The sequence below is a fragment of the Nothobranchius furzeri genome, chromosome 2 (assembly GCF_043380555.1).
Source record: "Nothobranchius furzeri strain GRZ-AD chromosome 2, NfurGRZ-RIMD1, whole genome shotgun sequence".
Classification (NCBI taxonomy): domain Eukaryota; kingdom Metazoa; phylum Chordata; class Actinopteri; order Cyprinodontiformes; family Nothobranchiidae; genus Nothobranchius; species Nothobranchius furzeri.
In genome coordinates this window covers 75,963,924-75,986,340 of record NC_091742.1, presented here as the reverse complement: position 1 = coordinate 75,986,340, position 22,417 = coordinate 75,963,924, and the positions used below count along the sequence as shown (strand labels likewise).

General features: G+C 40.8%; 1 protein-coding gene and 1 long non-coding RNA gene across 2 annotated transcripts in view; one reads left to right on the top strand and one right to left on the bottom strand.

Annotated features, from left to right (window-relative positions):
- Positions 1-1,440: 1,440 nt before the first annotated feature.
- On the bottom strand, positions 1,441-2,329 carry LOC129156061 (uncharacterized). Its single transcript, XR_008560259.2, has 3 exons — positions 2,067-2,329; positions 1,869-1,987; positions 1,441-1,797 (listed from the first exon to the last, which is right to left on the bottom strand). It is a non-coding gene; the product is annotated as an uncharacterized lncRNA (long non-coding RNA).
- Positions 2,330-2,634: 305 nt separating this feature from the next.
- LOC129156057 (zinc finger protein 121-like) overlaps positions 2,635-22,417 on the top strand; it is a 29,882-nt gene continuing 10,099 nt past the window's right edge. The window contains exon 1 of the mRNA XM_070547965.1: positions 2,635-2,925. Coding sequence (XP_070404066.1) covers positions 2,757-2,925 — 169 coding nt within the window. The 5' untranslated portion in view covers positions 2,635-2,756. The remainder of the gene's footprint in view (positions 2,926-22,417) is intronic.

The window sequence follows — 22,417 nt, the reverse complement described above, 5'->3', positions numbered from 1 at the left end:
TGAGACATCTCACTCATGTTACTCAGAGAACCGGGGTTACGACAGTAACCTAAAGTTTTTATTTGAAATAAACCTCAGAAGACACGAGTACTTCATGTTACTTTAGTTTTCTATTCCAGCCATATTAACTAAGACAAGTGTGTTATACAACTGTTATAGGGCCTAGCAGTTTATCATTGCTGAAACAGCTGCTGCTATTGCTGTCTGGCAGGCCAGGCTAAAAGACATGATTTTACACAGCACGCTGGCATTCTGACGCAGGAGTGAAGCACATCTCACCATGGTGTGTGGTTCCTCCTTCAATTCTTTTTTTTCTAGGAGAACTCGTGAAAGGATTTCTGAAGGAGACCGCAGAGTTCCGAGCACCGATCGATCCGGTCTGGTCTACCCTGACCCGGTCCCTGAATGACGGCAGAATGCTGCTTGTGGCGAGGCGAGTTAATGGAGTCTGGATCGGGGAGGGCAGCAACAGAGACCGGGTAGAAAACTCATCAGCAGGCATTTTCTTAAAGCATCTAAACTACAACGATAATGGACTTTATGAGTTTCCCGGACCTGCTGATAAGCTCATCCAACTGGATGTTTTCCCGGTTTTCAACAACGTTTCTGTGTCTGAGAGTGAGACTGCAAGGCTGCCGTGTTACTTTGTGACACAAGACCAGATTTAAGTTTCATAGTAAGTTAAGTCTCACAATGTTTCTCATGCCCTACAGAACAGCACTGGACCACAGTCAAACATGTGTTGAGATATCTCAAAGGCACACAAGATAAGCGGTTATGTTACCAGAAATGTGAAGGCGAAAAACTAGGGCTACAAGCTTGACAAAGATTGGGCTTCAGATGTTAAAGACCACAAGAGTATGAAGGGATATTGCATCAGCCTATCAGAAAAGGGACCACTCATATCCTGGAAAACCAAAAAGCAGTCTACAGTTGCTGTGAAGCAGAGTGCATGTCTCTAGCAGCCACCAATCAGGAATGTTTATACTTGATGCAGCTTCTTGAGCACATGGACAATTATGAATATGGACAAACAAAAATAAATGAGGACAACCAAAGTGCTAAAGCTTTATCTAAAAATCCTGTAAAACGACAGAGGTGTAAACATGTTGACATTAAATATCATTTCATAAGATCAACATTGAAAGAAGGAATAATGGATTTACCGACAGAAGACATGATTGCAGATGTAATGACCAAACCTACAACTGTGTGTAAACTGAACAAGTACAAACTGTTATTTGGAATATGAAGTTCAGTAATTAATGAAAAATGCAAACTACAGAGCAAGTGGGGGTGTTAAGTGTGGCAAGTAAGACATGGCGCTATAAATAATTTAATGATAAAAAGAGCTAAAACAACACCACCCTGGTTTCAGCTTCCCTCCAGGGAAAGGTAAAAAGGCCCGTAGGTTAAAATGATCACTCTGTGCACAAATGGTAACATTCAAATACACACTTCTTTATTAAAAGTCTAGTCTAAAAACCATATTGGTGGAAGCCAAGGGCTCGGAGTTCGCTGGCGGTTGCCCCGGCAACCAGGACTCCAACACCCAACCACTAATTAACACCAGTCCTGTATGCAAAACAAATCCATATGGACAGAACAGCTGTGAGGAGACTTCTGGGCCCACAACCGGCACTGGAGATGAGATTGGTCGCGGCGGAATGGCAAGATGGAGCAGCAGGAGGGCCAGTGCACCACCGACGCCGTCAAACGCTCTGCTACTCTGGATGGCACCGCTGCAGGCGAAGCTGAAAGGAATAGCGGCTCTCGGCACACAGACAGGAAGTCACACTGCAAACAAACAAACTGCATGGTCCCCCTGGATCAGTACGACCCTCCCCAATTAGAGGCAAAAGACTTACAGTCGTGGCACGGCTGAGTCAAATCAGCCTCAATACGGCTGCCACACACGCACGGGCCGAGATCTGGTTAGGAGTATCTGGGTGCAGTTTAACGCTGTAGCAGCAGATGCAGCTCCGGTCTGCGATCACATGGTACCAAACACGTTAAGATAGAGCAACAAGCATTAGCTAAGGCCACACAGGAGGGAGAGTACTTACAATCGCTGCTTGCAGTTGGGGTTTCTCATTACCCCAGCACCTGAAGTGCCATACCAAAGCTGTCCTGCTGAAAGAGCAGGCAGCTGCCTTTTATTAGATGACTCACCCCACCCTGCAATCACTCTAATGTGAGCCACCTGGCTCCTTACTGGGATGGGACCAGATGAGATCTGTCTGTCCCATCACATAAGCATCAGTAAAATATGCCCTGTTGTATGTTGCATGTGTGTATGTATATATCTGTAAATAAGAATGAGTATAAATACGCTTTTATTGTGAAAAGGACAAAAGAGGAAGTGAAGATGACATCCTAATAAGATAACCAATGAAGGACATGTATGTTGACCGCTAACCTCATGGATGCACCAATAAAACGGGAGCATTGGCGTCTGCAAAGTTGCTAGCGCCAGTGAAGCCCATTGAAACAAGATGCTCTGTATCGATTGTTTATTTCCTACCTTTGAATCTGGGACTCCGCTTGGGATATTTGGACCGACCGCTGCGTGAAACGACACTCTGCTAACAGGTGGCGTTCCTGTTTACAAACAAAATTGCCCATTTTAGCCGTTTCCCGAATAGTTGGGAACGGAAGATAACTTCAGCCTCGTGGACAAGAGGAAGGAACTGAAAAAGAAGACCGTTTGCAACGTTAGTTTATTGTTGTTTAGCCTTGTGAGGTGAATATTAAACATGTATTCAGGAGAGTCTCTGATGGAGTTTGTCTCCAAGCAAGTAGCTACTGCTAGAGAAAAAATAAAAAAGGTTGAAGAAGCCATGGCCCAGTTCGAGGAAGGGCTCGGTGGCCAGCGCAGACAGTCGGATATGAGCTGGAAACCACAGAGCAGCTCGCACAGAGCAGGTAAGAAACACCAGCGGGTACCGAGGGGAAGAGCTTTAGGATTAGCATAAATTACGTGATTATTGTGGCAGAAAAGGACCAGTTTTAGCCATTTATGGTAAATAAAGGTGACGTAAAGGCCCTTGTGTGATGTGAAGTGTAGAACAAATTCTATAAAGAAATAAAGACTGATTCAATCTCCTAGAGTCAAAGTGGATGCTGAAGTGAAGTAGTCCAGTTTAGATATTTTGGAGTTAAATTAAATTCAGAAAATGACCCAGAATGATGCGATGTAGGCTACACAAAAGGGAAGAGAGGTGGAGCTGAGGGTGGGGCTGTAAGGCTGGGATCAAATTTCGAACTGAAGTTAATGTAGCTACAAGCTAACCCAAAGCTAACACGGAGGTGGGAGCTAAGCTAACGGAGGTAGCGACCTAGCTACAACCGGAGTTAACTGTGCACAACACCAGAGCTTCTGAGTCACACGCTGGGCTGACAGCTGGGTAAAACCGGGTGAAACACAGATGTCTATTTTATTTTTTTAACAAGTTTTATTTAGCCAATGAAGCTTGCAGGCTTGCATAAGAATCAATATTTATATTTGAATTCTGAGCATGACAAAAAAGCAGGTGTACAAAGAGAAACAGTAATATTAATTTAGCTCAATATCAACCTGCAGAAATCATAACAAATATTTTTTTTTACATCAAACAACATTATTAGGTGTAAAGGAGACATTCACCAAATTGTTATAGAGCCAAATGGCTTTCTTGGAACTACATAATTTAAGAGAATCCATAAAGGATGCAAATTCTTTAAAAAAAACAAAGATCGGTTTGATATTGCCAAATTTACATTTGTGTATAAAGAATTTGGCGAAAATAATCAAATTATTGACAGTGAATTGCTGCATTTTATTTTCCAAACTAATACCATACTTGATGTCAGAAAAAGATAAGGAGCGTATAATGAAATTATTATGCGTTAACCACGAGTGAAAACTATCCCAGAAAATTTTGGTAAAGATGCATGTGAAAAATAAATGTGTCTCAGTTTCTATATTAGAAGTGCAAAAGGCACAATCGTTCTCTCCAATATTAAATTTAGACTCCAAGAAATCTTTTCAAGGATAAATACTGTTTATAGTTTTAAAATGAACTTCCTTGGCTTTAGGAGGGATCGGGAATTTGAGATAGTTGCATCTAATGTTTTTAACATCAGAATTACTAAATTGATGTACTAATTCCCGTCTTCTAAGAGGTAAGGGAAAGAGGGTGACAGTGAGCCAACATCTAAGGATTTTATTATTGCAGTTCCTGTCCACAAAAGAACAGTTCTTAATTGTTAAAGGAGGTATTTTTAGAATAAAGTGAGAGTACAACAAAGTGCCTTTCAAATTAGAATATATAGCTGGTGGGATTGCATTGATTACCTCGGCATATTGCTGAGAAGAACAAGTTAGGTTAAATTTGTGATTGAAAACCGTAAAATAAAGAAATTCTCTATTCTGGTCCATCAAATGCAAAATGGACCATACTCCATGGAGATGCCAATCATTTAAAAAAAAGATTTCCTTTTAATCAGGATATAACGGTTGTTTCATATTGGCGTGTTGTGCTATGTGAAGTTATGTTTATACATTAATTTCCAATATTGTAGAACTTGCTCATGAAATTTGCATAACTTAATAGGGAGTTTGGATAATTCAAAGTCACATTGAAGAAGCAATTGGATTCTGCCTACACTGGAGAAAATTTTAGCAGGAAGAATAAACCACAATGTATTTATATGATTTATAAAATTTTGTAGCCATTTTAACTTAAGTGCACCATTCATTACATCGAAATCGATTGCATTGAGACCCCCTTCCTCTATTGATTTGATGTCATTCCTTATATAATGTCTGTTTTTCCACATGAAGTTAAAATTGTTTTGGTTAATTTCTTTAATAATATTTTGAGGAATTCTTAGAGAATAAGCCGGGTAGATAATTCTTGACAATCCTTCCATCTTGGATAGAAGTAATCTACCAAAAATTGAGAGATCTCTTTGTAGCCATATGTTTAAAATACTTTTACTCTTTTTAATTAAGCTCTCAAAATTACATTTTACTCTCGTTTCTAAGTTGTTTTGAGATTGTAATCCCCAAATATTTGACTTGATCTTTAACAGGTATGCCATGCAGAGTTGTTTGAGAATGATCATGAATGGCCATTAATTCACATTTATCTATGTTTAAATAAAGGTCAGAAGCTTCTGAAAAACAATTAACTACTTGTAAAGCAACTGGTATCTGTTTCTTATTTTTAAGGACGAACGTAGTATCGTCTGCCAGTTGAATTATAGCTAACGAATTACCAAAAACATCTAATTTCTCTGACTATCCTTAATCATAATGCTGAGAATTTCCACGACCATGATAAATAGAAGAGGGGAGGCTGGACACCCCTGTCGGATGCTTCTTTCAATGTTGAAACGTTTGCAGGTTCCAGATGGCAACAGTACAGTACTATTAATATCCGTGTATAAGGTTTGAACAATTTCACAGAACTTTGTTCCAAAGCCAAAATGGTGTAACGTGTCTAACATGAAGGAATGGTTGACTCGGTCAAAGGCTTTGCAGAAATCCAAAAAAAGAACAAAGCCATCCTCAAATGTGTCCCTGTAATCTAACAAATCTAGGACCAACCTAATGTTATGTATGGAGCAACCCCTGATAAACCCAGATTGGGAATCGCTGATGATTTGTAAAATACCTTCTTTGAACCTATTAGCCACAATATGAGCGAGTATTTTGTAGTCCACATTAAGGAGCGTAATTGGTCTTAGATTGCTTAGAATTTTTTTTATCTTTGCCGTTCTTCGGAATCAAAGAGATGAGTCCTTGATTCATAGTCGGCATCAAAGAATTAGTTTGGATACATTCTTGTAATGCAAAAAAGAGAATGCATTTTATATTATTCCAAAAATGTTTATAAAAGTCAGATGTTAGACCATCTTGACCAGGGGATTTCCCAGCGGACAGTTGTTTGACTGCTGCCTCTACTTCAAATATTTCAATCTCTGCATCACTTATCATTTTAAATTCCTGACTGATTTTTGGTATGAGATGTGTAATATTATCCAATAGGTTTGATTCATTGCCACCAGATGATGAATAGAGGTCTTTATAAAATGTATAAACTTCTTCAGCAATAATTTTGGTATCCGTGCATTCTACATAGTTGATAAGTGAATTAATTAAATTCCTCTCCTGTCATCTTTTTCAAGTCCACAGAGAAACACAGAGGTCTCCCGAGAGCTCCACAAGCGGGTGTCGGTACAGGATCTGCTCGGGTGCAAGATCGGCTCGGGGTCCTTGGCTGCTGATGACGTCAAAGTAGTTGATTGGCTGAACACGAACCTTACGGAAGTTATGTAATCACGTTACGTTGTTATCACGTTACGTTGGTCCAGGCTAATTTTTCTGTTGGAAAGATGGACAACTTTTACAAAGAAATCCATCATTACCTCTTTGAAAATACACTTTTAGCATAGAGCTGCATGTATATTAGGGCTGAACTAGGGCTGCTCAATTAATCGAATTTTAATCACAATTACGATCTGAGTTTTGAACGATTATACAAACAAAACAAGCCGATTATTTGCTCCTCCCACTTGCGCTGCCCTGAGTTCCAAATGAAGCGCTCCTCCACAGTGTTGCCAACTTAGCGACTTTGACGTTATTTCTAGCAGCTTTTTAGACCCCCTTCTTGACTTTTTAAATCTTAAAAGTACCTAGCGAACACCTGAGAATCATCTCTGGTAACCCTTAGCTACTTTCAGGATAACCGTCGTTGACATTTCCTGTAGGTTAGCTAAACACTCCGCCTGCGCTCCGGACCATTCTTCAGGACATTAGGAAGGGGAATGATGTAGTGATGTGTCGGTCGCTAAAGAAACGGCTAATGCTAATATCACTGATTACTTTTTTACAAATTATGAATTAGAAACGTGCCAAATGATTACATTTGGAGTCCGATCGAAAGTAAAACTACCATCAATCAAATAAGTACTGACAGACATTTTAGTAAAGCCAGAAAACTTTTAACTCCAGTTAAAAGTCGAGTTTTGGCTAGCAGCTATGAGCGTAACTGAACTATGCATGGACAAGATGTCAAAAACTCTAAACACAAAATACTTCAATAAACGTGACACACTTCTTTCCGGCAAGTACACTTTCACAGGTGTTGCTAGTACCTATGTTCCTTCAAGGGATGTGCTCAAAGAGGAGTTCAACATTATGAATACAATATAGTGTTTTATTTTACAAATACCATTATAAACACAAACTTGCGTCGTAAGAAACATTATTTTAATAACGAAACTGCCAAATTCTTTCCAACAGTATAAAGATGTGTAGTGTATTTTGTCCGAGTGGGTTTGCCGTACTTTAACATCATCGGCAGTCGAAGGACCCCGAGCCGATCTTGCACCCGAGCAGATCCTGTACCGACACCGGCAGCCCGCAGACAAGCGCCACTGCGATCAGAGATGCGCAGAGCTGCCGCTGAGGAGAACCAGGTGGAAAACATCGGTTTCCATCCGAGAGCTTCCCAAGCTGTATTAAGGTTGTCACGGTGTGAAAATTTATCCTCACGGTTATTGTGACCAAAATTACCACGGTTTTCGGTATTATCGCGGTAATTTTTTTAAACGTGCTACATTTTCACACAATTAAATAAACCCTGTATGTCAGGAAATGTTGTCCTCAGTTTGTGTCTAAATTTAGCCTAAAATGTGTTATTTTGTAATTATGTTGTTTATTTGTTTACATCTTTCCTCTTTAGTCTTTAAAATAGCAATATTTGCCCATAACTTCTTATTTTATGTCTGTTTGATGTCATCATTTTAAAAATATTAGATCAGATGATTCTCAGTACTCAAGTAGCCTTCTAATCAGATACTTTTTTTACCCTTGAGTAATAAACCCTATATCAGGAAAATATTGTCCTCGATTTGTGTCCTTCCAGTGAGCTTTGCAGATTTGGGAAAATGTCATCAGGCAGTAATCATTGTTAAATTCATAATTATTCTCGGAGAGAGACCAACTCTTATCTGCCCCTGGGAGCCCCGTAATGCATAGCGTCATTTCAACATGGGGGTGTCCGCGACACGGTTTATATGCAGGTAGCGGTGCTGCGGCTGCTTTAAATAGCGACTCGTTGCATTCTCCCTTAACCCAAGTCCTCGGATCACGCATTTTAGCTAAAACGCTAACGTGAGCTTGCCTTGCGTTGACTGTAGAGTTGTGGGCGATGGTCACGCAGATGTGTCATGAGATTTGAAGCGTTGCTGCCTTTCACAGACACTTTTTCTGCACGTGCTGCAAACAGGATAGCCGTCTTCTATAAACTCCCTCGGCATTCTTCAGATATCCAAAAGATACCCGTACTTCCCACTTGTCTTCTTTGAGGGATAATAAATGTCCTGAGTTCTGTCGTCTCCTCCTTTGGCCATTATTTCAGCTTTAGCTTCAAGAAAGTTTTGGCTGTAAACAACAAAGTGTGCATGTGCCGCCGGCAACCAGCAGATGATACGGTGGCTGGTAAGGGTCACCGCGCCTACACCGCAGCCACGGTAAACCCACCGAGATAATAGTTTTTTTTTTAAAAAACAAGACGGTTATTACTGTCAACTTTTTTTACCGGGGTTTACCGCTACACTGGTTACCGTGACAACCCTATCGGTCTGCATTGATCTATTTTGAAAACTCCGATCAAAACCGATAGGGGCGCTATCGGCCGATTACGATCAAATGCCAATCCATCGGTGCATCCCTAGGTTGGATGAGGAAAACAAAATAAAAGTAAATCTGTGTTTTGTGATCAGTTTAATGTGACATGAACACGACACACACGCTTTCTTGACAATCTTTGTGACTAAAAAAACGTGTAGAAATAAAAACGAACAACGTGTGTTATTAGGGAAATAGCGGGCGAGCAGTGTTGATGCAGGATTGCGCATGCACCGTGAGCGGTTCTGATACTTTTTGGGTCGCAGCTGCTCGCAACGCCGCTTCAACAGTGCGACACCGTCACGAGGGACGAGCAAAATATTAAACACGCCAGAAGTCCGTGCAGGCTCACTATTGCTAATCGGTAGCTGGTTACTTGGTGTTAATTGCCTCTCGTAACCCCCTGTACACTACACGACGCTCGGCGCAAAACTCGCCCCGATCTCGTGGATTCTCGCACGAGTGGAAAATCGGCTCAAAAAAGTGAAAAAGTCGCACAGTGTACGCCCAGCTTACCCAAACAAAGCCATTCAGTCAAACATGGCAGACGAAGAGATAGAATTCCTCTCACTGATCGGACTTATGTTAAGCATAATTCTGCGCACACGAAGACTCATAAGAGACCAGGATGATGAAGCTCAATGGTTAAAAGGAATCACTGAAGCGGTGTGATGCGCTCCGTCGCGCCTCTAGACGGTACCATAGGAGGCAAGCTGCCATGGTTTGCCGCATGCTACAGGACCGAGCTATCTAGGTGCGCACAGCGTCCCTGGTCCCCTCCTCCTCCCCCCTCCTCCCTGTCCGGAACTCAACCTCACCAGTCTGAAGCAGCCACCTTGTCAGGGCCAGATTAACACTTTGTTGTACCCTGGGCAACAATATTCAAGGGCCCCATCATCACGACCCAAGGATCACCATAATATGGTCACATACAGAATATTTTACTGTAATATGCAGTAAATACTTGAATGCCTGATGTCACGTAACCCGCTCAGGGTAACCTTTGACCCACCTCGTGTGGACTGACCAATGAGGAGAGGGTCTTAACTTGAGGCCCTCTCTTCATTGGTCAGTCTGCATGAGACTGTCTCTCAACTGACATTCAAAGTCATAGGCAGCGAAGCGTCTCTGTGCAGCGCAAAAGCTCGGGTGGACAGTTTAATTAATGTAGGGTGACCATATTTCCATTTCCAAAAAAGAGGACGGGGATCTGTGCCTATGACGTCACACTATGGCAACGCCACACCGACCACGCTGGGATCCTTTTTTTGTAATAACTAAATTAATATCAGATTCTGCCAATAAAAGGGCTCCAAAACAATTCATATGTAAATATTTTGCATATTTATTGCAAAATCTAATTTTTCTGCTTTAGTGCTGCAACAAGATTTTATTGATAATAAATTATTATACCTTTTGTTTTACTACAGCATTGGTAAGCTTTCTGTGCACAGATTATTAAGGATGCTTGTTTCAGCTGTGAGATTAGACGATAGGATCAATGAAAAAATAAGTTGTCACACACTCCATGGAAACTTTCAGAGAATCCACAAATAGTGGCTTTCAAATGGTTTTGTTACTTTTTGCAAGTTTAGAAAAGAAGCAGATGAGACAGCATGTGTGATAATTTAGTTTTTCATCTGATAACATGTCAGCGATGTCTGAGGAGCGTTTATAAACACTGTATAACTAATACTCCTGGAGAGGGTATGAATTACACAGAGGCTTCTGGGGAGCCCAGTTATGGGGGATGGGGGTGGGTGGGGTCATTTAGCCTTGGCCCCCAAACTGTCTTGAAACGGCCGTGGGTGTGTGACTGAGTTTTGAATGTGATCTGAATTGTATCAGATGTAGGGCTGGGCAATATGGCAAAAATAGAATATCACGATTTTTCCAATATTTTATCACGATTTCGATTTTATCACGATTTTTTATCCATGAATAGCATAACTTCAATTGCGTATTAAAGAAGAGAAACATTGAATAAATAAACATTTATTCATATTAGGGATAATCAACACAGTGCTAACACACTTATATTTTAAACTCACACCAGAGATGATAAAAGCCCTGAGAGAAACAATTACAAAAATGAGTTTTTCTCGTTTTTCAAGTAACTTCACATAAATTAAAATCGTAAACGTATTTAAAGTGCAAACATGTCAATTGCAAACGTATTGTGCAAACATTAACTTGTTCAAAATACTATGTAGCTCCCAATTGCTCATGTAGTGGATAGTTAAGCTCAAATACGGCTCTGATGTGCGGCTGGACCAGAGATCGCTTGTGGTAGCAAAAAACTGCGCATTCTGAATATTTTCTGCAACAAGTCTCTAAATAAAGTAAAATTTTCCAGTGCAGATTGGAGACAACCCATAGAAGCACTGATTTGATCTCATTTCAGAGAAAAATAGAACAGGTTAGATGCACCTAATAAATAAAATTACTAACAAACTCAGGAATCTTTCTTTGCTTCACTGTTCTGGTGCTGAGAATATCACTAATGCGGATCAAAGGAGATACACAGATGAATGCACCTCTTATTATTTGGAGACTACATTTACTGCAGCTTGCAGAGGCAGAGATTGTTTCTATTGATACACGGAGTTTACAAAATCATTTTAAATTTTAATAGGGGAAGACTGCAGGAGGGAGCGGTAAAATACCGGGGGTCCCCAGCAAAAACAAGAAAACTTTACGAGTCTGATGAAACCCGCTGGTTTTCCATCAGGCAGTCACGGGGCAGCTCCAACGACCCAGTGACCGAGCTCAGTCCGGCTCGGCAGAGGGTGAACGAGCCGAGGCGACGTCGTGCTCTGCTTAAGAAGAAGTGTTATTTTCCTGCTTCAGAAGAAGCGTCCAACGTGTTTTTACGCTTTCTCCGAGGCATGTCACGTCGCTAAGTTGTTAGCGCTGCGCACTAGGGATACCCTGCGTTCCTCTTCGGAACGAAAACCTCGTCGCTCTCAGCCGCGGCCGAAGCCATGTTTGTTCACACACAGGTGAAAACAAGCGGGGCACTAATATATTACTATGACTCACTCTGATTGGTTAAGGGTCAAACAAAGGCGTGTCATTCGCCTGAGGTAAGTTCCATTTTCATTCAGAGGCAGAAATTCAACAGCAGAGCTGTGAATCGTGATAAAAAGGTCTCTCAAAAATGACAGACCGTCAGATGTGTAGATCGTAAAACGGTCTAAAATCGTCATATTGCCCAGCCCTAATCAGATGTATAAATATGACATGTGTATAACTTATTGCTTTATACAGGTAAAAACGTGTAGTGGAGATAAATCTACCTGCATTTTACTTTTGGACACTTTGTTTTGTTTTCTTGTTTTTATTTAACTATTTACTCTCCTGTCTGTCTCTCATCTTCATGCATCTCCTCTAAACTCTCCAGAAAAACTGCTGCCTGGATTCTTACTTTTTCACCTCATCGGTTACTTTTGAGCAGATCAAAGGGATCTCCTGACCGTAGCGGAGTGCGCGTTTCGATGCTGAGTCAGTGAGGTGAAATCACAGCAGCACAGGTGATGAGCTCCGCAGTAGCAGAGCACTTCAGGCACAAATAAGACAGAAAATAGAGAACATGTGCGGACATGAACGATCGTGTGCTAATGATAATTTTTTGGTTGCGCCACTTTTAGAATGGACGGTGCGCTGGAAGCAGCTGCCTGGATCGCTGCGCAACAATGCAGCGCTGTGCCGCTCTCTGTGCTCTCTGCTCAAAAGAGTCCATAAATGATGTAATATAGGTAGAAAACTTTTTTCCAGCTCCCCTGGATGTGTAGGATATCCAACTCCCCCATAATTCGATCCCTTTTCCTGGATGAAAAGCCGGACATTTTCATCAAGGGATGGGTACCTTTGACATTTGAATCGATTCGGTACCAATTCCCGGTACTTAGGAATCGATACCGGTACTTAACGGTACCAATTTTCGATACTTTTGAGTGTTTATTATTTTAATTCTCTTTTATAATTAAATATATATTATTCTCAATATATAACAATATTTGATAAATATCACGATAAATAACATTCAACTGTTTGTATTTTAACATCTTCCTTGTAGTTTTATAAGCTGATAATTAAACTGAAGCAAACATCTTTACTGTGAACTAAATTTACTGTGTATCTTCATTCCTTTCGCCGTCTTTTTTCATTTGATTTTTCCTACTGGGAAGCTAGAATTTCCAAGGAGAAAGCGAACGTACCATTAGCTGTTAACAACGGTGGCAATGGAAGCTAACATATCAAGCTAACATTATCTTAAACAGTTTATTTAACTGCTGGAGCAGATTAAAACGATGATGCCTCACACTTAGATCGTTGTCGCTGGTTTCATCTTCACCCAATCACCCGTCGCATTTAGTAAAGTGTAGCCAAACTTTAGAGCGCGTTCATGTTCTTCTAGTCAGAAATTCGGAGTTCCAAGGAGAAAGCGAACGCACCATTAGCAAAACGGAAGCTAACTTATCAAGCTAACGTTATCTTAAACATTTTATTTACCTACTGGAGCAGATTAAGATGAGGATGTCTCACTTAGATCGTTGTCACTGGTTTCATCATCACCCAGTTACCCATCACTTTTAGTGAAGTGGACCCAAGCTTTAGCGTGCGTTCTTTCTACCATGCTGCTCTGTTTACAACTCGCTCGCAGCGAGCGACGACATAACGCTCTTCCGCATGTGCAGCTGTCTTGGCAAGTTCTCGTTATGAAGGACGGGTTCCGAAATGAGGTACCGTTTGAAATGACGTGAATCGGTGCTCGGTCAGTACTATGGAATTCGGTCGGTACCTTAAAAAGTACCGAATTCGGTACCCATCCCTATCATCAATACAAGAACCCCCAGTCTTGACCCGCGGACAGAGAGTGAAAAGTGGACATGCCCAGGGAAAACCGGACGTACGGTCTTCCTAGTTTAATATAAAGCGGGATATTACAGATAGGCCTACAGTATTTTGCTCGTGCCCTTGCTGCCCTGGGCCCTTTAGAGTTCGTGGGCCCTGGGCAATTGTCCAGTTGCTCATATGGTTAATCCGGCCTTGCACCTTGTCCGTAACAAGTCCGGACCTGTTACTAGGGGCTTCGTCCGGTTTAATTACGGAAAACGTTATCCGGATGTTTGTATTCAGACACAAAGGTCTTACGGACAGAGTCCTGAACATTTCCGTTTTTCATGGCCTGTCTGAAGGGGGCTTTAGAGAGAAAATAAAGTTAACAGCTGAAATTGCAGAAAATAATACAGTTAAAGAGCCGATTGTAGAAGAAAGTAGTAGACTGCTGGAGGATACACTGACCACTTTTCACACTCTAAGCCTATAGCAGCATAACTACAGAGATAACTCAGGATATTCTATCCTATTTAGATAGAGGCATGTTGGAGTCAGGGCAAGGGAGAGCCGTCTTTACCGACTGTACACTCCACCTCCCTGTACTCCCCCCACTTGTTCAGATTTAGGCTAACATCAGATTTTAACCATAGGCCCTATCCAGGGAATCCGCGGGTCTTTAAAAAGTCTTAAATTTGCTTTTCCAAATTTAAGGCCTTAAAAATCCTTAAAAATAACAAATAATCATTAAATACAGTTTCCAAAGGTCTTAAATTACCAAAGACCCAATAAACAAGACTCTTTTATTTCTATAAAATGTTTGTGAATTTCTAGTTTGTGTTAAGCATTTTTTGTGTATGACATTTGCATAAGCTGAACCGTACACATTCAGTTGGTTGTGAAATGGGGCTATTTTTAGATGAGCACATTAGCTGGTTAAGCTAGTGGGATATTGTGCCATGAGGAAGTGCAAGTTTAATGGTAACTAGATGGCTAATCCCACATTCGCAACGTGGTTGGCACCGGTTCCAGGCAATAGCTGGAAATTATAGCTTAAATTTAATTGAAAAAAAAGCTTAAATTTGGTCAAAGTGGCCTTAAAAAGGGTCTTAAAAGGTCTTAAATTTGGCTCCCTTAAACCTGCAGATACCCTGCCTATCAAATAAAAATGTTTTAAGCCTAGTCTTAAAAGTAGGCAAGGTGTCTGCCTCATGGACTACAGCTGGGAGCTGGTTCCACAGGAGAGGAGCATGATAACTAAAAGATCTGTCTCCCATCCTAATTTTAGATATTCTGGGAACCACCAGTAAACCTGCAGTCTGAGAGCGAAGTGCTCGGTTAGGGACGTATGGAACATTCAGATCACTGATGTATGATGGAGCTTGATTATTAAGAGCTAGGGCTGCAACAACGAATCGATAAATTCGATGAAAATCGATTACTAAAAGCGTTGGCAACGAATTGCGTCATCGATTCGTTGTGTCGCACATCTCTTCCAAAAGCGCCCCCCCCCTTCCCGCCCGCCGTTGCGCGCAGACCAGAGCAAGTCAGATCAGCGCGAGGGAGAGCCGCAGATCAGCGCGAGGGAGAGCCGGCAGATCAGCGCGAGGGAGAGCCGGCAGATCAGCGCGAGGGAGAGCCGGCAGATCAGCGCGAGGGAGAGCCGCAGATCAGCGCGAGGGAGAGCCGGCAGATCAGCGCGAGGGAGAGCCGGTACCGGCAGATCAGCGCGAGGGAGAGCCGGTATCGGCAGATCAGCGCGAGGGAGAGCCGGTACCGACAGATCAGCGCGAGGGAGAGCCTGCAGACTTTGTGCTGCTGCGAACCGGTTCTGCATTGTTGCACAGCGATCCAGGCAGCTGCTTCCAGCGCACGGTCCATTCTCAAAGTGGTGCAACCAAAAAGCTATAATTAGCACACGATCATTCTTGTCTGCACATGTTCTCTATTTTCTTTCTTATTTGTGCCTGAAGCGCGCTACTGCGGAGCTCATCACCTGTGCTGTGGTGATGTCACCTCACGCAGCATCGAAACGCACTCTGCGCTTTGCGGTCAGGAGATCTTTGATCTGCTCAAAAGTAACTGATGAGGTGAAAAGATAAGAATCCAGGCAACAGATTTTCTGGAGAATTATGAGGAGATGCAGGAAGATGAGAGACAGTCAGGACAGGAAAATAGTTAAATAAAAACAAGAAAACAAAACAAAGTGTTGAAAAGTAAAATGTAGGTAGATTTATCTCCACTACACGTTTTTACCTGTATAAAACAATAAGTTATACACATGTCATATTTATACATCTGATACAATTCAGATCACCTTCAAAACTCAGTCACACACCCAGGGCCGTTTCAAGACATTTTGGGGGCCAAGGCTAAATGCCCCCCCCCCCCCCCCCCCCCCCCCATAACTGGGCTCCCCAGAAGCCTCTTTGTAGTTCATACCCTCTCCAGGAGTGTTAGTTATACAGTGTTTATAAAAGCCCCTCAGACATTACTGACATGTTCTAATATTATCAGATGAAAAACTAAATTATCAGACATGCTTCTCATCTGCTTCTTTTCTAAACTTGTAAAAAGTAACAAAACCACCTGAAAGCCACTATTTGTGGATTCTCTGAAAGTTTCCATGGAGTGTGTGACAACTTATTTTTTCATTGATCCTATCGTCTAATCTCACAGCTGAAACAAGCATCCTTGATAATCTGTGCACAGGAAGCTTACCGATGCTGTAGTAAAACAAAAAGTATAATAATTTATTATTATTAAAACCTTGTTGCAGCACTAAAGCAGAAAAATGAGATTTTGCATTAAATATGCAAAATATTTGCATATGAATTGTTTTAGAGCCCTTTTATTGGCAGAATCTGATATTAATTTAGTTCTTACAAAAAATGGGTCCCAACATGGTTTGTGTGGCGTTGCCATAGTGTGACGTCATAGGCACAGATCCCCTGTCCTCTTGTTTGGAAATGGAAATATGATCACCCTATATTAAACAAACTGTCCACCCGGGATTTTGCGCTGCACAGAGACGCTTCGCTGCCTATGACTGAACGTCAGTTGAGAGTCAGTCTCATGCAGACTGACCAATGAAGAGAGGGCCTCAAGTTAAGACCCTCTCCTCATTGGTCAGTCCACACGAGGTGGGTCAAAGGTTACTCTGGGCGGGTTACGTGTTGTCAGGCATTCAAGTATTGAGTATATTTACTGCGTATTACAGTAAAATATTCTGTATGTGACCATATTATGGTGATCCTCGGGTCGTGATGATGGAGCCCTTGAATATTGTTGCCCAGGGTACAACAAAGTGTTAATCTGGCCCTGGTTCCGCCGTCACATTCCCGCAGAAACTGGTTGATCACACCGGGGCCAGACTAGCATGTGGTTTTACAACCACAATGTCCTCGGAAGCAAAAACGCTTTTAAAAGGGAGGGAGGAGTCCTAACTGTTGCTGCAGGCGTGTTGTGTGAGAGTGCAGTTATATACTGGTTAATATATTTTTGGGTTCAGTTGCTTTCATGTGGCCTAATGTGAGTCTATTTGGGATCATTGGAATTATCAGCAGCATTTCTTGATGTGACTTTATGGCAGTTGCCCAGGGCATCATCGCAAGGAGGATAGCATTCATTTACTTTTGTTTTATTTGGTATTTTTTCAGTCATTTTTGGAAATGGTGATCAATTTTGATTAATTCACAGCCTATGTTTAATTACATTTAAAATAAATGTTAACAGATGAGATCAAACAAAACAGATGAGAATTGCCCTTAAGCTGTTTAACTTGGACCAAGCATTTTAGGTCACAGATAGATGTAGCTTAGGGTCTCTGTCTATACACCTTATAAGACAATTTAGGTGATGGCATGTTGTTTTTCTGCTATTGAACTGTTTTCTAATAATGTTGTGTTAAATAAAGTGAAGGAAGGAGAGAAATAACGTTTCCCTAGCAGTTTTTAAAAATTTCCCAATGTAATCCGATTAATCGATTAATCGTGTCGAGACCCCATCCGATTAATCGATTATCCAAATAATCGTTTGTTGCAGCCCTATTAAGAGCTTTATATGTGAGAAGAAGGATCTTAAAATCAATTCTGAATTTAACAGGTAGCCAATGTAGGGAAGCTAAGACAGGAGAGATATGATCTCTCTTTTTAATTCTCATCAGAACTCTAGCTGCACCATTTTGGACAAGCAGAAGACTTTTAACTACATTCTGTGGACTTCCTGAGAGTAATGAATTACAGTAATCCAGTCTTGATGTAGTAAATGCATGAACTAGTTTTTCAGCATCACTCCTGGAAAGGATGCTTCGAATCTTAGCAATATTCCGAAGGTGGAAAAAGGAAATCCTACAAACCTGTTTAACCTGGGATTTGAATGACATGTCCTGGTCAAAGATAACACCAAGGTTCCTTACTTTGTTCTCGGAGATTAATGTAATGCCATTCAGGTCAGGTGATTGACTAAGCAATTTCCTTTTCTGGATTTCTGGTCCAAAGACGAGAACTTCCCTCTTGTCTTGATTTAAAAGCAAAAAGTTTAGAGTCATCCAATTTTTTATGTCCTCAAGACAAGCCTGTAATCTACCCAACCGATTAGGTTCATCAGGGTTAATTAGGACTGGGCGATATGGACCAAAACTTATATCTCGATATCTTTAAGCTGAATTCCGATATACGATATATATCTCGATATTTTTCCTCTTGTAAACTGTTGACAAGTTAACTCACTTAAAGCTCTTGAGAAATTATATACATAAATCAGTAGGTTAAATGCATAAAAATGTATTGATTCTTGTCAAACTTTAACCGTAGTGCCTATTCTCTACCAGTCTGAGCTTTAGTAACAGGTACAGTTGTCTGCTAACACACACACACACACACACACACACACACACACACACACACACACACACACACACACACACACACACACAGTTGAGAGTCAGAGGTGTATCAAATGTCCCACAGGCACTTTTTAATTATATATTTATAATTAATGTAAAATTATTTAAATTTCATCTAGAGGTGGCCCATATTGTATAAGTCTTGTCCAGAGAAAAAAAATCCATCATGTTAAGCTAAATGTACGATGATGTAATTGCATCTACTGACGATCACATGGGTCATACACCGTGGAGTTATTAGTTATTAGAAAAACTAGTTATTAACTAGTTGTTAGTTATTAGTTAGCAGTGTTGACTCATATCAGCGATTATACTGTAATGATTAAGAGTCTCTGGTTGCTCTTTTATGAGTGTGATTTTTCGGGCTACTGTCGCCATAACCCACACCTTACAAACTCAACTTTTTCATCAGAATCACTCGTAACGGAGTATTTACTAGCATAGCAAACCAGAGCGGAAAAAAACGGAACCGGAACAACATTTCTCACCCGTTGAGTTCGCCTTCAAAATAAAACGGTAACCCTATAGTTTACTATTCAAGCCCTTACAATATGTTTCAGGTCATTTGGCCACTCCGGCTTTCCGTAGCTGTTTCCTCATTACACAGGGGAGGGAGGGGTTTGGCTTGTCTCTCCGCACAAGCAGGATGGAAAACAGAACTCCGTTGGCATTGAATGTCCCCAAATAATTAAAAACCAGGAGGCCAAATGCAAAGTTTAGAGCAGCACATTTACCCAGAGGCTCTCAGACTGAGCAAACTTGTGAGAATACACGTAATAGCCGCTTAGAGATGGAGCAACATGTCGCTAGCATAGCGGCTAATTGCTAGCATAGCAGTTTGGCCAGTTATATCAATATAAAGATATAAAGTCATCTTAAATCTTGTTTAAAAATTATACCGATCTCTAAAGAATTATACCGATATTTAAAGAATATCGATATATCGCCCAGCCCTAGGGTTAATGGATAAATATAACTGAGTATCGTCAGCATAACAGTGGAAGTTTATCCCATGCTGTCTAATGATTTTACCAATTGGGAGCATATACATTGTAAAAAGAACTGGTCCAAGCACTGAACCCTGTGGTACTCCACAAGTAACCCTGGAGTATGAAGATGATTTGTCATGTACATTTACAAAATGAAATCTGTCAGACAGGTAGGATTTAAACCAGCCTAGCGCTGTTCCTTTGATCCCTACAACATGTTCAAGTCTTTCTAAAAGAACATTGTGATCAACTGTGTCAAAGGCAGCACTGAGATCTAACAAGACTAGAACAGACACAAGATTATTATCTGAGGCCATGAGAATATCATTTGTAACTCTCACTAACACAGTTTCAGTGCTGTGATGTGGCCTAGTGGTAGAGTGTCCGTCCTGAGACTGGGAGATCAGGGGTTCGATTCCTGGTCGGGTCATACCAAAGACTTTGAAAAAATGGGACCCAATGCCTCCCTGCTTGACACTCAGCATTAAGGGGTTGGATTGGGGGTTTAAACCACCATGTAGGTCCCGAGCGCGGCTGTGTCTGCAGCTCACCGCTACCCCAGGGGATGGGTCAAATGCGGAGAACAAATTTCGCACACACACCTGTGTGTGTGTGACAATTAATGGGACTTCAACTTTTAACTTCAAAACCAGACTGAAATTCCTCAAACAGAGCATTATTGTTTAAATGCTCACATACTTGGATGGCCACTATTTTCTCCAGGACTTTGGATAAAAATGGAAGGTTAGATATTGGTCTATAATTCATTGGGTCATCTGGATCCAGAGAAGGCTTCTTAAGTGAAGGTTTGATTACAGCAACCTTAAAATCCCGTGGTACATATCCATTTACTAAGGATAAATTGATTATATCTAGAATGGGGGCAGTAACCAAAGGAAATGCTTCTTTAAATCATTTGGTTGGGATTGGATCAAAAATGCAAGTTGGTTTAGATTAAGCTAATATTTTTGATAAATCTGAAAGCTCAACTGGATCAAAACGGTTCAAGCACAGATGAGGTTCTACAGTCACCTCTGATGCTGCCTCACTTACCGAGGAAGAAGAAATCGCATTAGGGAGGATGCTAAAGATTTTGTTTCTAATAGAAATAATTTTACTTGTAAAAAAAATCCCATGAAATCATTGCTGCTGAGGGCTGTTTTAAGTGCATTCATTTTTTGCCAACACTAGCATACAAAGTCCGAGACGGTACGGCTCCCATCTACCTGAATCCTCTTGCAAAGGCTTACGTCTCGGCCCGGCCGCTCCGGTCATCACAGGATTGTCTGCTAGAAGTGCCTACACCACGCTCAGGACAATCCAGACTTTTCTGATGCATCATTCCACAAATGTGGAATGACCTTCCTAACACTACCAGAACTGCGGCTTCCTTTTCTATTTTCAAGAAACTCCTGAAGACCCTGCTCTTCAGAGAGCATCTTCTTAACTAGCACCTTGCCTGCACCCGTCCCCCCTCTCTACTGTCCACTCCTCTCCATGACTGATGTCAATGTGTTGTTGTTACTGTTGTTGTTAGCCTCAAGGGCAAAATGTCGATTATCACTTGTAAGTCGCTTAGGACAAAAGCGTCTGCTAAATACATAAACATAAACATTTTGATTTTCCACTTTATCTAAAAACTCTTTTGGTTTCCATTGATTCCTTGTATTCCACCCGTTTAACTACTCTTCCATCATTTGTTGTTCGTTTTAAAAAGGAGGTGGGTAGACTCGCCTTTTGTGTTAAAGCTCCTCTGGACTGGAATAAATTACCCACTGAAATAAGATCCATCTCAACAATTCGTCAATTTTCCCGCACTGTTTATGCTTATGTAAAGCCAAGCTGTAGTTGCTTTGTTTAATCTTTATTATAATGATTTTGTGCATTCACTGGCTAACATGCTGTATTTCGTTGCCAAACTTTGTATTCAATTGGGATATTACTTGACTTAAGGTTTATTTATGATGTAGTTTCTTGCCCTTATTTCTCTTTGAGTGCCTCACAGCAGTTTTATTTAATTTAATTTTGTATATAGGTATGTATGTACGTATGTACACGTGTGGGTATCTATGTATCCATGATTATGTGTTTATATTTGCGTGTGTGTATATATATATATATATATGTGTGTGTGTATATATATATATATATATATATATATATATATATATATATATATATATATATATGTGTGTGTTAATTTTACTATTATTTATTTACTTTCCTTTTTTTTTTAAAAGTCTGTTATAACTTTCTAACTCTGCCACCTTATTTGTTATTGGTTGTGTTGCAGGAGGACCTGCTCGAAAACGAGATGTTACATCTCAAGCAGTTTATCCTCCTGAAAAACATGTTAAATAAATAATAAATATAAATATGAAATATCAATCTAATTGGTCTTTGAATATTTTATTGAATATTCATTTAGGTTCTTTGAGTTATTTAGGGAACATACACACTTCACATTAATTCAGACAGTCGAGAATATAGTTTTTATAAAAAATATATTAATTTTCCTAAACTAAATGATTGGACATGACAAAGTATGAATGAAATAATGGTTTTACAGATAACTGATGATGAATGGAATGATGGAATGTGAGCTAGATGTTTTAGCTAATCCTTTTTTCTTAAGTCTCTGAGAGAGCTTGTGAAGTCTGGGTTGTAAAATCAATTTGGCTGTATGGTTTTATGAGCTAGAGATTTGTTTATAAAACCATCCGACACAATTTGTGCTGGGTCTACACACCCTTATGTGAAGATCCCCAAGCGATCCAGGGGGTGAGGAGGTCGATAGCTGTTGATAGCGTGGATCTCTGGTGCTGGAGCTAGTAGCCAGCTCAGAGTATGACCCGTCTAGTCTGGGTTATCTTCAGGTGACAGCTGGAGAGTCTGTTTTGTGTGTAAGACTGTTTGGTGGCTCTTAAAAGAGCCATTGTGTCTAAAATCACTTGCAAGCGTTTCAGAGAGGCTTTGACCTTGAGGTCAAAAGATAGGATGGTC